Source organism: Balaenoptera acutorostrata, chromosome 4, assembly GCF_949987535.1.
Source record: "Balaenoptera acutorostrata chromosome 4, mBalAcu1.1, whole genome shotgun sequence".
Taxonomy (NCBI): domain Eukaryota; kingdom Metazoa; phylum Chordata; class Mammalia; order Artiodactyla; family Balaenopteridae; genus Balaenoptera; species Balaenoptera acutorostrata.
This window is the reverse complement of record NC_080067.1, coordinates 43,987,824-44,002,182: the sequence shown is the minus strand read 5'-3', so window position 1 is coordinate 44,002,182 and position 14,359 is coordinate 43,987,824. Positions and strand designations below refer to the sequence as shown.

Below are 14,359 nucleotides of genomic sequence, written 5' to 3'. Positions count from 1 at the left end.
AATTTGCTGTCATGTTTAAAGTTCTGGTTTGCTCACCTTTGCAACAGTACTTAAAACAGACTTAAAATAACCTTATGCTGCCATTTATGTGCAAATCAAGTTTTGACTTAGTTTCATGCTACAATAAAACATTTAATGTTACATTGTTGGGCCACACCCATTTGCTTTTTCCATATATACAGAGAATATTTCTACGCTAGCTCCCAATGCAGGTAAGAATTACATTTTAATAATCTCCAACTTTATGTAACGGAGGAAAGAACAGGTCTATCAGAAAATCAGTACAGCCATTTTACTATTAAAATTTTTCTTTTTAATAATTTATTTAAATAAGATGTATGAAGCAGTTTAGAAAAACAAGATTTGTATTTTATTTCCTTGTAAAAATCTTTACACATGCAGACGAACCAGTGTTAAGAAAGTATTCACCATCATTTAAACAAATAACCACTTAAATAGAACAGTGTCTGCAATTTCATCTGTATAAAAATAAGATACATTTTTACAGAATCCACGCTCCAGTTCTTATAGCAATAAACAATACACAACTATAATAATTACAATTGAACCTGACCAAGGTTTTCAATTAGATACTGCTAGGGCATTTTATGTGCAAAAAAAAAAAAAAAAAAAAAAAAAACCAAACATAGTTCTTTCCAAAAGAAAATGTCCTCAGTGTTTCTAGAGACCTAGAGAATTTTAAGAAATCAAATCCTAATCAGTTTGCTTTTAATGTTTGTTTCAATTATGAGTCCATACATCACACTGTAGATAGCCAAAATCAGAAGTTGATGCAGGCTCAAAGGAAGAAAGTCAGCGCCTGTGCCTGCCATGTCCTGAGCGACTGCCACCATGGTGCTTGCCTTTATGAGACCTCTCAAAGGAGCGAGATCTTTCACGCCTGTCCCTATGGTGTCCCCTTTCATGCCTGTGTTTCTTGACAGCGTCTGAGTGATCCCGAGACTTGCTCTGAGATCGAGAGCGAGACTTTTTCCTTTTATGACCATGTCTATTTGAACTTTTTAAATCATCTCTGGTATGCTTGGCTTTAAGGTGAGGAGAACCATGATTGTGATGTCTTCTTGGGCTTTCACTGTGACTGCGGGACCTGCTTCTTGATCTCGAGCTGTATGTTCCAGATCGACTCCGCCTATTATTATAACTTAGATAATAAAAATTTGAGGTTTAGATTCAGTTTCTACTGGGAACAGATTAGTTTTGGTGGTGCTCATCACAGCAGGTTCAAAACAAAACTATCAAATGGTGTCAGTGACAGGCCAGACTGAAGACTTTTATTGTATTTCCCCACCCCTCGCTACCTCTCCTCCAGCCTGTTCACATATTAGACAAATCTTGAACAAATTTACTGTATGTCTATATTGCGAGGGGAGTAATTAATTTTTAGTGCCCTAGATAGCTATTTACTGAATTATCTCCCACATGCTCAAAAGAACCACTGAAGAGCCACAAGTAGCTAGCCATCTAATTATAAAGCTAATTAGTGAAGATTCTTTGGCTATGGCTGACCTGATTATTGGTTACTAATTATTAAGTGGTCAGCCAGGCCCTACACTTCAAAAAACGTGGACAAAAACAGAATAGAATGCCATACACCACCACAAAACAAAAAAGCCACATGCCTACAGAGTATATTTACAAACTCATTTCTCACAATTTACCTCATATTAAAAGACTAAATCTAGCCTAACTTTGAAAACAGTCTATGTGCAATTTTTTTAAAAAGCCAGAACCTTTACTCCAAATAAGACTGCTTTCCCTAAGAGAGTATTTACTTACTGTCTTCTTGGAGTATGTGATCTAGAACGTGATCGTGTTCTTGACCTTGATCGACTTGCACTTCTGCTATTTCTACTTCTCTTGCTGTCTTTTCTTACACTTAAAAAAAAAAAAAAAAAACCCACACAATATTTTAGTTGCATACTAAGTATGTTAGAAATTAAACACATAAAAAGATTCCTCAGGCCATTTTTCTAACTCAAGTATACTCACCCATTGTAAGGGCTTTTGGAAGCCTGTTGTCTATCCTCAGGTTCTTTTTTGACTGTCTTCACATTAATGGAGATCGGGGACTTCTCTTCAGCTTTTACTTCTCTTGGTGATGCTGTTTAAAAAAAAAAAAAACATAATAAGGCATGTTAACTATTAGATTTTACAGAGGGCCAATTCTGTTTCTAAATGTGACTCCAAATACCATCCAAGTATCAGTCCTCAGTTGGCTGTCATGAGAGAAAACAGTAATAGCTTCTTAACATCGTTGTTTCTATGCAACTGTTAAGTGCTAAAGCTTTCTAATAACCAAACATCTTCAGTACTCAAGTCATTTCAATCCTGAATTAATCTTACATGGTTTGGAGGCTGGAGAAAATCCACCAAGGGTTGAAAGGGCTGGAGTTCCATCGGGATTCAATCCCTTTGCTTTTAATTTGGCTTCTTGTAAGGCCACTTTTCTTTTCTCTACTTCTTTTTCCAGCAATTCATAGTTTGGCTGTTGAAGAAAGTGAAGTTAGTATTTCTCTTTTACAGAAGTTCAGATTCTTAGCACTGACAAAATATTAACACAAACACTAGTAAACAGAATTACCTTTTTTCTGGTATAAAGCCTGAGCGTTTCTATGCAGATTTCCTGGATCTCCTCTTCAGTAGTACCAAAAAGAAGAAACCAATGGGGACGAGTTGGCAATGGAATCTAAACCATAAAAAAAGAATAGTTTAGATGAAATTTTCACTGTTTTTATTAGAACTGATACTTCTTGTGATTTATCCTACAGGACTACAGAATATATATATCAGGCTATATATATAACCTACCTGAAGAGCTCTAGCTGCAAGGTAGATGCAAGCACATGCTATAGTCTCTGGTTGAAATCGAACAAATACATTGGTTCGAAGACTGTCATTCATGTAATTCCTGAAAAATATTTCAACCATAAGCTTTGTATGTAAATAAACCAGTTCTTCTGAAGCTTACATAAAATTGGAGACTCAATCTACTTTATTCTTTTTTCTTCTCATATTATCTTCAATATTCTAGCATGTAACAATTCTTAACTCAAAAATCAGTAAGAGATAAGAATTTAACACTAGAATCATTCTTCATGTCTCCTATATATAAGCAAAGTCCTTTAAAATAATTCCTTATTATTCCAAATAGAACGTAAAGTTTTTTAAAAACATATTTCTATGAAAAGCAATGAGAGTCAGTTCTGACATGACTAGTTTCAGAAATAAACCACTCCAACAATACTTCAAGCCATTAATTACTGACCATCTCTCTCCTTTATCCACAATGAAAAGCAGTGTCAATCAAGTTCTTTCAAAAACTCAATACTGTGAGAGGGGTAAAAAAGGCATTTTCAGTAAGCACTCACCAAATTATATTAAGAAAGCTAAGTAAGCTACTTCAGAAAACCTAGGTTGGGAAGTGAAGAGCAAAAAACACATACAACAGCCTTGTTTACATACCTTTTTGTGTCTAAGTATAAATAAAAGCAGTAACTACTTCAGTTAATAAATTACTGGACTTTTATATTAGTGAACCCTCCCCACAAAATTCCTAAAGTATTGAAGAAGTTTTACAAATAGTTCAAAAGGTTAAACTAAAAGACTATTTCTTAAAATTCCTTACCCGTGAAACTGCTAAAAGTCTGTTTTATAGAACATATGTTAAAAAATGGCATGCATTTTATAAAAGTAATGAGACTTTTCTAGTATTACTAATATTTATTGAGCCCAAAAAGAAGCATGGCAGTCATAAGTCCAGAACATAAGAATTACATCACTTAAGTACTGCACATCATCAACAGTCTTAAGACAGTAGTTGTGGCTGAACCACGAACTCCTTGTTTTAACTTTAAATAAGTCAGCACTGCAAATCACACAAAGTAAGTTCTAAAGTGCTATGTTAATATTAACATCTCTTAAAAATGAAGTACTTCTTTCTTCTAATACTATTGCCTCCAATAGTCCAGCAGCTATGAATTCATCAAGTATGGTAATGGTGCCCATTTTAAGCTGCCGTCTCCTTTGGTAGAATTCATGCTATACATACCAAAAAAAAATAGAAATCTAGTCAAACTCCTAACAAAAATCATTTAATTCATAATGGCTGGACAACAAATCTATCAAAAATGAACTATTCATTTTGATAGTTACAGGTATACATTAAATACATAGGCATGTTGAAGAGTTACTTCTAGAAGCAAATATACAAATCCTTTTGACACCCCGACAGAACTAGAAGATGCTGCCAGATGGATATGGACCACTTCAGTGAATCTCGGATGAGAGCTTGCACTGGATTGGCTGGAGAGCAGGGCAGCCAATCAGGCCATCCTGAGGTCATGGGCTGAAGTGCAGAGGGCAGAGTTCTATGACTTACCATCATGGACTACCCTTTAATTAAAGAGTAGAAAAAAGAACAAAGTTAAATTGAGTTCTCCATTAAAAGTAATTAGTCAAGCCAAGAAAACAGGAAGCAGAAATAAGCATTATTTACCTTTTCATTAGAAAACAAAAAAACAAAAAGCACCAAAACAAACTCATCTCATTATTTTGGAAAGGGAAAATGAAACTTACTTTATTTCTGCTTCTGTTTTCCTGGCTAGGAAAGAAATGTAAAAAAGCAACTTACCAGGCAGTTTGAACCAGGGTTTGATTACGTTCACATTCTAAGACTTGTAAATACATAACAATGATCTGAAGGACAAGGGAAAAAAACTCAGTTTAGCATACTGGTGGTTCTTTCAGAGTACAGAGTTCAATGAACATAAGTAACTGAAAACGTTAGGTGCAAGTTTTAATTCTTCTATAAACCATATAAATAATACAGACCAACTAAAATGTACCCGAGAGTCAATGTAGGTTATTATGCTACTAGAGTTCATACGGAGACATAATGTTCCAAAATTGTGCAGGAAAAAAAATGGAAGTTAAATCAGTTAAGAACAGTATCTAAGTTTCATGTGACAGAAACTGATTATTTCATTTAATTTCCCAAGGTACAAAAACCCTAGAGACTGCTATGTTTTTAAAGTTACACAATGGGTATGATACATATTATGTACAACTCAGAGTGGGTAAGTAATCAAACACTAATATTTCTACAGTGAAGCTTATCACACTAACGTGTGATAAATTTAAAAACTCATATAAATGAGTTTACCTCAGTTCTGATCTTTCTGGACCTGTATTATCATCACTCTCATTTTATAATTTTAGAGATGTGGAATCTGAGAAACAGCTATCTGCCGAGGTCACACAGCTAATGGCAGAAACAAGTTTCTATGCGCAGATGGTTCTGCCCGCAGAGCACCTGTTCTCTTAACCACTGTGCTACGGCTTATGTTGAGCATATGGAAGCCAAGAGACACTGGAGAAACCTAAGAACATTCAACAACGCTAACAGTGAGCAGCCACACGCAGCATTTCACCATGCAACAGGGTAGCGCACTGCCAGGTACTTCTGCAGATACACGTATAATTTATTCCTTGGCTAAGATCTAAAAATCTCCGTTTTCTAGGTATGGAAACTGGGTTACCTCAGAAGCAAAAAGAACAAAATAAAGAGTAAAGATTTGAACCCAAGTCCTTTCAACTCCCATTTTACTGATAAATATCAATATCCAAAAAGTTGCTTTTTAAAACCAACTCTCAAATATAAATTCATGTAAAATAAAATTTTAAGAAAACCCCTAATACTTACGAACGTTAATTTCTGTATTCTACAACTCACCTTATGGGGATGCTTGACATGAACACAAAATCCCAACTCCTTTAGCACCCTCCTCTCTGCCTTGATAACTTGATTTTTGGTGTTAATGTAGTTCTGATCAAGGATCAGGGGGCTTGGAGTCCTATAGTTTGTAAGAAATAAAATCAAAACTGTTTTGCACATCCAAAAAATTTTATTTGTGGCATCTCCATTTTCCCTTCCAACCAACTATTGGCAACAGAAACCAGCTTTTTAAACTCCTGCAAACAAGTTAAAAGCATTAATCTTGTGCTGTCCAAGTTATGCTAATTAAATATATACTTTCTCGACTCAGTTCCTAGTTTACTAACAAAACCCTGCAATGAAAAAAATTCACTCTAATGCTCTTAGATACATCCTTGTTGATTTTTTTCATCCAGATATTTTAGGTATATGTATTAGGTGATAGCCTGATTTATTTCCACAAACCTCGTTAGTCTCCACAGACTCCAGGAAGAAAACTAATGTGCTCTTGAAAATACGTATTATAAAGACCTCATAAGATTATAGTGATTTTACTCATTTTATAAAATATCAACTCTTGGCTAGTTTAAGGCCAAAATTAAAATTCGGGGAAAAAACGGTGGGTAGCTAATTCAGATTCCCCATTTAGGGCAATTTGTTTAAATAAACTGATCTAAGAATCTCTGTTAAAGAAAATAATCTGCAAACTATAGATTCAGCTCAATTACCAAAGAAATGTTTTAAAAATCAGATTTAAAATTCGAAGTGATCAATAAAAACCAGGCCAAAATTTGGTCAGAGTTGTCATTATTAGGTAGTAACTTTAGTATGCAATGGCGAAAGAGATGGGAAGACCAACCATATTGAAGAAACTAGAAGAGTACTCGAGGTCTCTGTGCCAGACTAAATTATGATAGCTTCAAAAGTTATGATGCAGAAGGCGATATATCAGTGGTTCAATGCTTTGGGAAAAAATGCTTTCAATTAAAACACCTTTAAGTCTTAAAATTGAAAACTAGTTTCTTAATGAGAAGTCAGTCAGGACTTAGACTTTCACTTTAAAGCCTATAAAATGTCCCAATGTCCTTCATTTGAGACATTCTTAGATCTAACCAACAAAAAATACGTTTTTATTAAGACCTGATAAGGTATGTATCTGGGTAGAACAATTAAATACTTTTCCCCATACTCAATTCATTTTCAGCCAAAAGATTCAAGAGTTTTTGCTGTGGGCAGAACACAACATTTTAAAGACAGTCATTCTGAACACTGCCCCCACTTATAACTCATTTTACCATGCACACCAAATCCAGCAAAATTTAAGCCCATGTTAGCCAAAAACCTACATATCCATTTGAAGATCAGAAAAGAATCTGAAATAAGCTACATTACCCTATAGTGATGTGCTACCAGAGTAAAAACAATCAGCTACCATATTTATTTTCCATTCTTTCTCCTATTTCAAATTATAAACCTGGAATGCTTAACTAAACTATTTTTAGTTATTCTATACTATACGATTTCTATCAAGTTGGATATAAGACAAAAGTTGGCAAAGCTGACAAGATGGAAAATAGCATGTTAACAATATTTAAAATGGCCTTCACTCAATTCTTCTTACAGCTTTGAAAGGTGTGAGAAATGTGGCCACCAGCTGGGGAGGGAGCTGATTTCTAACATAAAAACATAATAATGAACCTATTTTTATCAGGACAAATGGGCTACAAGTTCATTGTTCTTTGGAAAAAAATCAAATTTAACTCAAATGAAAACAATTAATGTATATATGAAAACATATTCCAAAGATCTTAAGGTTTATGATTTTTCAGATATTAAAACAGGAAATTTGGAAAAAAAGTCAAATCTACTTAAGACTCTAACCGATGGACTAGTTATCTGATGGCCCTTTCATCAGGCATTCATTAGAAGACAGAATACCTCTGGTGTTATAGTTGCGCATCACCTTAACCCTTAACGTGCAACTCAAACAGTAAACTGCACCATTAGAATCCTTATAAAATTATCATAAAAGCAGTTTTGTCTCATTTTTTCCCACTTATGTTGAACAAATTCATTATACCTCTTACTAAACTTGCTTTAAGAGTTGATTTCAAATTCTGTTAAAATTCATTTTCTTGCAATCAACCAACTAAACACTTAAATTATGGCTATTAGTCCCAAATCAGGTTTAATCATTAATTCTGCTTAAGCGAATTATTTTCCATCCATTCTGCCACAATCTTTACTTTCCCATTTTTTTGTGTCAAAATCCCAACATTAAACCAATTAAGGAAACCAAACTACTATCTACTATAATTCCACTAGGTACGCAGCTTATTGCTTAGGCCTACTATTACCTGTAGTCTTCAAAGTTAACTTTGTAGGTATAAAATCTGATAGGTTCTTTTTGTTCAGAACTCGTTTTACCTCACAAATCAAAGAAGGCTCGATGAATATAATTTACACTACTTACAAAGACTATTTTGTATCAGAAGTAGAAAAATGTGGGCTTCCCTGGTGGTGCAGCGGTTGAGAATCTGCCTGCCAATGCAGGGGACACGGGTTTGAGCCCTGGTCTGGGAAGATCCCACATGCCGCGGAGCAACTAGGCCCGTGAGCCACAACTACTGAGCCTGCGCGTCTGGAGCCTGTGCTCCGCAACAAGAGAGGCCGCGATGGTGAGAGGCCCGCGCACCACGATGAAGAGTGGCCCCCGCTCGCCACAACTAGAGAAAGCCCTCGCGCAGAAACGAAGACCCAACACAGCCATAAATAAATAAATAAAAATAAAAATTTTTTTTAAAAAATAGAAAAATGTGTCCCCATATAACAGCAGTAAGGAAAGATTCAAACTGCCTAAGCAAATGGTTTCTTTAGAGTATCAATTAGTACCTTACATGGTAACAAGTATATCAAATTGAATTAAGGCTTGCTAAAACTTCTTCCTCCGCAATTAGGTAAACTTTCCTTTCCAATAAAAGTTTGAACAGCTAACATTTTAAAATCTTTTTAAAAGAAACCATCTGTTCAGAAAAAAACTTTCATGATCAAAAAACACCCAAACCTAACTCTACCTACCTCCTCCGCTTTTAACTTGGTCAGATTTTTCAGATTAATTTATATGAAAAGAACAATTTTCAAATTTTAGTCTTAGTATGAAATTCTGGGTTCTGGTCATTTGACGTTTAGTATCTGGTCTCTCAGAATAGCTATCTTTCCTTCGGCATGATCTTGAAATACAACCACAACAACAAATTTAGGAGCAGATCCAAACATGGTTTGTCTCACTCACGTGGTACAAAGGACCAAGAAAATGAAGAACAAGTTCCTTAAGAGACTATACTTAAACGAGATCAGTTTACAAGAAGGCACACTGATACTCAACATACAGAAATTCGTAATTCCTACCTCAAAAGAATGTTCTTTCTTTGGCAGTGTTTAAACAAACACTTTTAGAGCCACCAAAATAAACTGCAGAGGAAGGCTGGACTAACTGACAAGATCTCTTCCCTTCCAACTCTATGATCTATATGCATGTTGAAAATACCACACCATATTCACCAATGAGTGGGTTGCACCAGGCTTTGAATATTTGTCTTTTAGAGAAGCCTTATAGTATGAAGGTAGGTGCCTTAAAACTACATAAAATTCTTAATTTGCTGGGAGTATGCTACATCTCAAAAGCAAATTATAATTGGAAACTACTGAAAAAAAGCAATCTTACTTTTTAAAATTCAGCCATTTATTCTGAGCTTAAAAAACCATTCTCAAACTACAAAAAATTGAAGAGAAAAAAAAAAAAAAAAAAATCCAGGACGGGGCTTGGGCATTAGTTCTTTCTAAAAGCTCCTCTGGTGATTCTAATATGTTGTCAGAACTTAAATACAGTGACCTAAAGTCTACAAAAACGATGCCTCTGTTATTACCAAGGTCACACTTCAATTTAAAGCTATTCATAAACTAAATTAAAATAAATAGCACCAATAAGACAAACTGATACATACTTTACCTAACTAAAGTGTGATATCGATAGTACTTTCTAATAACATTAACCTATACAAAAAATTACTAAACTATCATTCTAATAACTTGGACAGCAAAGACAAACGCTTATAACAAGAAACAGGAGTTTTTCTAAATGGTTCACCAGTGGCCAACCTGTTAGTCCCCGATTCCAGTGACCTATTCTCAGAGCACTGGCTTCTCCTTGGGGATTTTCGATACTTCACTCACTGTTGCCATGACGACAGCTTCATCGCTATGTACCACTCCACATCACCCAGGCTTTGGTAAATGTAGCTGGTCGCTGTATAGTCGGTTGCAAGGGAAAAAAGAGTTGAAGTTAATAACATATACAAGCTACCTGTCTGAGTAAACTTGTAATATGCATAGAACACTTTTACATCCTGCCTTAAAAAAAAAAAGACTGCCATGCAATTAACAACTCCTTTTAAATTTCATGCTATAATCAGACTTCTGAGATTGAGACACAATCAATTTCTCTGCGATAATGACCAAAAGAAAAGGAAAAACAAAAAAAAAACCACACTGTTACATCAGACACGACAGTCAAATCAGGTGAGATGTTTTAAATTCCAAGGTTTTTATAGTTAAGAAGACCTACTCTGAAATCAAGGAAGAATACTCAAAGAAAAATTTCAAAGTAGATGATACTAAATAATAGTTATTAGCTCAATGGTCCAAAGAATACTAACAGAAAACTATTTCCTTTAAGCAAACACAGAATCCTTTGACGAAAGATAAAAAACCTTTTTATTAGTGTCATTTTGTTTAAACACCCTGAAGAATCACCTAGATCTAAATATAAGTTTTAGCTCAGACCATACTAAACACCAATTTGCAAACTTCCCAATTTTCAGGAATTCCTCACTAAAAAGCTAAAAGACATTTTTAAATGAAAACTAAAAAAATTAGTCTATCCCTGGAAATGGTTACGGTTAATGAGAAAAGATGGCAGAATAAAGAATGTAGAAAACTGAAAAATGCTGTGAAAACTATCTGGGTAGCCATGTTTCAGATTTTAAGATAACTACTGGCTTGTCTCTGAATAATTCCATTACTACCAACTTTTACAGACTCCGCAAATAAAGACCACTCACGTAAGATACTAATTGGGTACTAACCGTTACCCAACCCCAAAACGACTGAAAATCCTTTTATAACTAACTTCCTTTCAAACTCAGTACAAGTTTATCTAACACACAACAATTCCTTAAAAAGTGAACACAACTAATCTACACCAAGCATATTCTTCTGTAGCATGTACTAGAGAGATCGTCTATAGACAAAAGCACTGCAACTAAAACTTTTTGGTACTGCCTCACACGAACACATAAAGTGTTAGCAGGTATCCACGACACCTAAAACACAACACTATTTTGGTCTCTGTTTTCTTACAAGATCAGATAGATGGGCCTTAGCTAAATGCAACCCACTCACTGCGACTGTCATCTGACCAAAACAAAATACCTGTTTAATCCCTTTGACTCCAAACTTTATCATCCTGCAGTCCTTTCAGATCCGGTATTATAGGATATATCGTAGTTCAACGTTGAGAAGTAATCTAACAAAAGCCAACCTCAAGTGGTAAGGAATTAACTGGGACTTCCCATAGAAAAACAATCTACACAAAATTTTGCCACAGTATTAACTTGAACTGCAGTATTTACACTTCCAGCCTTCAGTCTTCCAGAGAAAGGAGGGGAAAAATAACTTACAGAATACACTCACACTTGAGTCAAACGTATTCCCTTTCTTGTTTAATCTTAAACCACAGGACTGGCTTCACAGCACTGTTAGGATTGTCCATAAACGCAACTGCCTCTACAAACTTTAGATAACTGGTTAATTGACTTTTCAAATTAAGTACCAGCGTGTTCCTATGTGAATTTTAACACCTAAATTAAAGTCAGTTTTCCCTTGCATCGGTTTTAACTTGAGAGGAAAAGAATGTTTTGATCTGATGATTTGTGCACAGCACAGTAGTATCAAGAGATCTGTATTCAGTAATGCCAATCTTACCTTTTTCCTCTTAACTGGCGTAGGTAGTGAAATACATTAATCACATCTCTTATTCTTCTAGGCGCTTCTTCGATTTTTGATGCAAGATTAATACAAGCCATGGCAACAATCTGAAAGAACCATGATCCAATAAAAAGTTGTTAGATTATGGGACTACAGAGTACTGCTACAAAAAAGTGCCCCTCTCAAAGTCTAAGGAACTTATCCTGTTGAAGAAACTTTAGGACACAGCTGGGAACTTTAGGACCTTTGGCGAAATGAAATCGCAATTGACATTTCTAGGCCATAGACTTACCGCCTATGCTAGTGTAATGCTTTCTTTTTATTGCTTAATCCCCCTTGTGAATCCAGAGCCAAGCTCAACCTCACAGGAATTTTGCATTTGGTTGAAAATCCTAATTCTTGATAACAGGGCACCTGGGCTCAGAATCCACGTTCTGGTTCTAAAACACTTTCCAAAAGTCCCTACTTCCCGGTGGGTGAGAGCTAGGTACAAAGGCCTGAAACTAACCACTCCCTTTCTGGAAAGACTGGCTGCTGACACCACCTCCTCCCTCCTTCCCATTTCCGGATGAAAAAAAATCCCCTTTCACCCGCCCCCGCTCTGCTTACCTCGAAACTGTGCTTGACGAAAGATTTGGAATAGAAAAAACGATGAAACAACACCTGCCCCGTTGCCATCGCCACCTGCAGACAAGAGAGAAGAACGGAAGCGCAGGGGTCAGGCGGGCCCGCACCAGGCGCCGCCGCCATTTTGTGCCGCCGCCGCTCGCTCCCCTCCCCCTCCCCGCCGCGAACAGCTCCCGTCCCCGTCCTCCCGTCGCCCGGCGCCCTCCCGCTCTCGGCATGCCCGGGATCCGGCTGGGACCCGCGGCTGGAGAGCCCCAGGGGGACACCCCCCACCCGGCCGGAACCTGGTGGTACCGGGACGCAGCGGAGAGGGAGGCGCAGCAGGTCGGCCCGGGGTCGGAGCACTGACCTGCGGCAGCCGAAGGAGAATGCCGGCGGCCTGGATGAGCTCGCAGCCCAGGATGCGCAAGTCCGTCTCGCTGGGCAGGTCGAGCCCGTCCTGCATGGACGGGGTGGGCGAGAGCCGCTCCTCCGGTATCAGCGAGTGGTCGATGGTGAGCGAAACTTCCGAGTACAGGCGGTCGCCGATTAGGATCCCTCCCGTCGTGGTCGTCGTCGTGGTCGTCGTGCCGGAGCTGGAGCCGCCCGCACTCGGGGCGGCCGAGGAGGCGGCGGCGGCAGCGGTCGCGGTGGGGTGAGGCCCGGACGCCATGGTCTCAGCGAGCTGCACGCACGCCCAACGCAGCCGGAACCCGGAGAGAGACTAACCAGCGTCCTCGGCGCGACGGATATTCCCGTGACCGCCGGGTTCTGGGCCGCTTCACGCAGCGTGCGCTTCCGCCCTGACGTCACCACGCCCCTCCGGCGAGCGCCAACTAGTCCCTTCAGGCCTCGACTCTGCCCGCGGCGCCTCAACCCTGTGATGGCCAGGGAGTGGCGGGACCGTCGGGAGACCTGGGTTCACTCTCCGCTGGGCCTCCAGAGTGGTCGAGGAGGTGGTCTATTCCCTAAAACAAGCCCAAGCCGCCTCGTTTGTAATATTTTTAACCACAAGTATAATAAGGGAGGCTAACAAGATAGCTTTACAAGATACCTTATCCCCAAGTTCGAGTCTGCAAAATTTACTGTAACCCCTGCGCGTTGACAACTTGTCTAGAACGTGCGTCCCTGTGCTCCCGTCTCTCTTCCTGTCCTAACTTTTCGCATTTAGGTGGCGTAGTTTCGGCGAGTACAAAGGGAGGCGTTGGGTCGACCTTCGCCTGCATTGGCGGGTGGAAGTGGCTACTCCGATGTCGTGTACGGACGAACTTGTAATTTAAAGTGACCCGCAAGGAATCTGGAGAAGGGTGCTTTACAGTATTTTTAGAAAACAGGAACGTGAACTACTTCGGCTCAAAAAAAAAAAAAAAAAAAAACCTCCCCGATGAGCGTGTGGTTCACAGGGGTTTCGAAGTAAGGCGAGGGATTCGTATTGACTGGGAGGGCGGCTGCTTTAGCAGCTTCGCTTGCGAAACTCAGGCCTGAGCCAGTGACAACACCACAGCTTTCGCTAATCTGGAAAATCCCTAGTTTCCAAAAATAGTCTTAGGGCGAGACTTTACAGAGGTAATTTGATTATGCCTGGGGTCTATGTTTTCCTGCGTGGTTACTCCAATTAGGTAGTATGGGAGAAATAAAATCTCCTTTGTATACATATTTTTCCCTCTGTGATATTAGCAGTTCTCCAAATTTCCTCAAAATTGAAGTAAAAACAATGATACTGATCCAGACTACTAGAAGCTAGAGTGGGAGGAAAAGGAGTAGATCTTGATTTACTCCAGCCATTTTTTGTCCCTTGCCTGAACCTCCGAGACGTCCAGGGATGAGAAGTCCCACTGCCTTTCTATTACATAGCTCAGTTTTAAGGCTTAGTTTAATTATAGAAAATTGAAGCCTGGATCTATAGAACAAAGGGAGTTTGAATACATTGAAATATTTGTCAGTGATGTCACTAAAGCAAAACATATTCAAGGG

General features: G+C 38.2%; 1 protein-coding gene across 3 annotated transcripts; it reads right to left on the bottom strand.

Annotated features, from left to right (window-relative positions):
- Positions 1-347: 347 nt before the first annotated feature.
- On the bottom strand, positions 348-13,531 carry CCNL1 (cyclin L1). Of its 3 annotated transcripts, XM_007164824.2 has the most exons (11): positions 12,756-13,511; positions 12,389-12,463; positions 11,777-11,886; positions 5,753-5,873; positions 4,652-4,716; positions 2,830-2,929; positions 2,603-2,707; positions 2,365-2,506; positions 2,011-2,122; positions 1,798-1,896; positions 348-1,162 (listed from the first exon to the last, which is right to left on the bottom strand). In XM_007164824.2, the coding sequence occupies exons 1-11, from the start codon at positions 13,056-13,058 to the stop codon at positions 814-816; spliced, it is 1,581 nt and encodes a 526-aa protein (XP_007164886.2). In that variant the 5' UTR covers positions 13,059-13,511; the 3' UTR covers positions 348-813. The 3 variants fall into 3 exon arrangements, 2 of the variants coding, with proteins under 2 accessions (XP_007164886.2, XP_007164887.2); XM_007164825.3 differs by lacking the exon at positions 1,798-1,896 and having other exon boundaries at positions 12,756-13,515; XR_003622515.2 differs by lacking the exons at positions 348-1,162; positions 1,798-1,896; positions 2,011-2,122; positions 2,365-2,506 and having other exon boundaries at positions 2,659-2,707; positions 2,830-4,413; positions 12,756-13,531.
- Between the last annotated feature and the right edge of the window lie 828 nt (positions 13,532-14,359).

Excerpts from the sequence above, each read along its gene's own strand:
- CCNL1 (XM_007164824.2), bottom strand. The coding sequence starts at position 13,058 with ATGGCGTCCGGGCCTCACCCCACCGCGACCGCTGCCGCCGCCGCCTCC. Across the intron at positions 11,887-12,388 it reads TCGTCAAGCACAGTTTCGAG|ATTGTTGCCATGGCTTGTAT; the intron begins GTAAGCAGAGCG and ends TGGTTCTTTCAG. Across the intron at positions 1,163-1,797 it reads TCACATACTCCAAGAAGACA|TTATAATAATAGGCGGAGTC; the intron begins GTAAGTAAATAC and ends TTATTATCTAAG.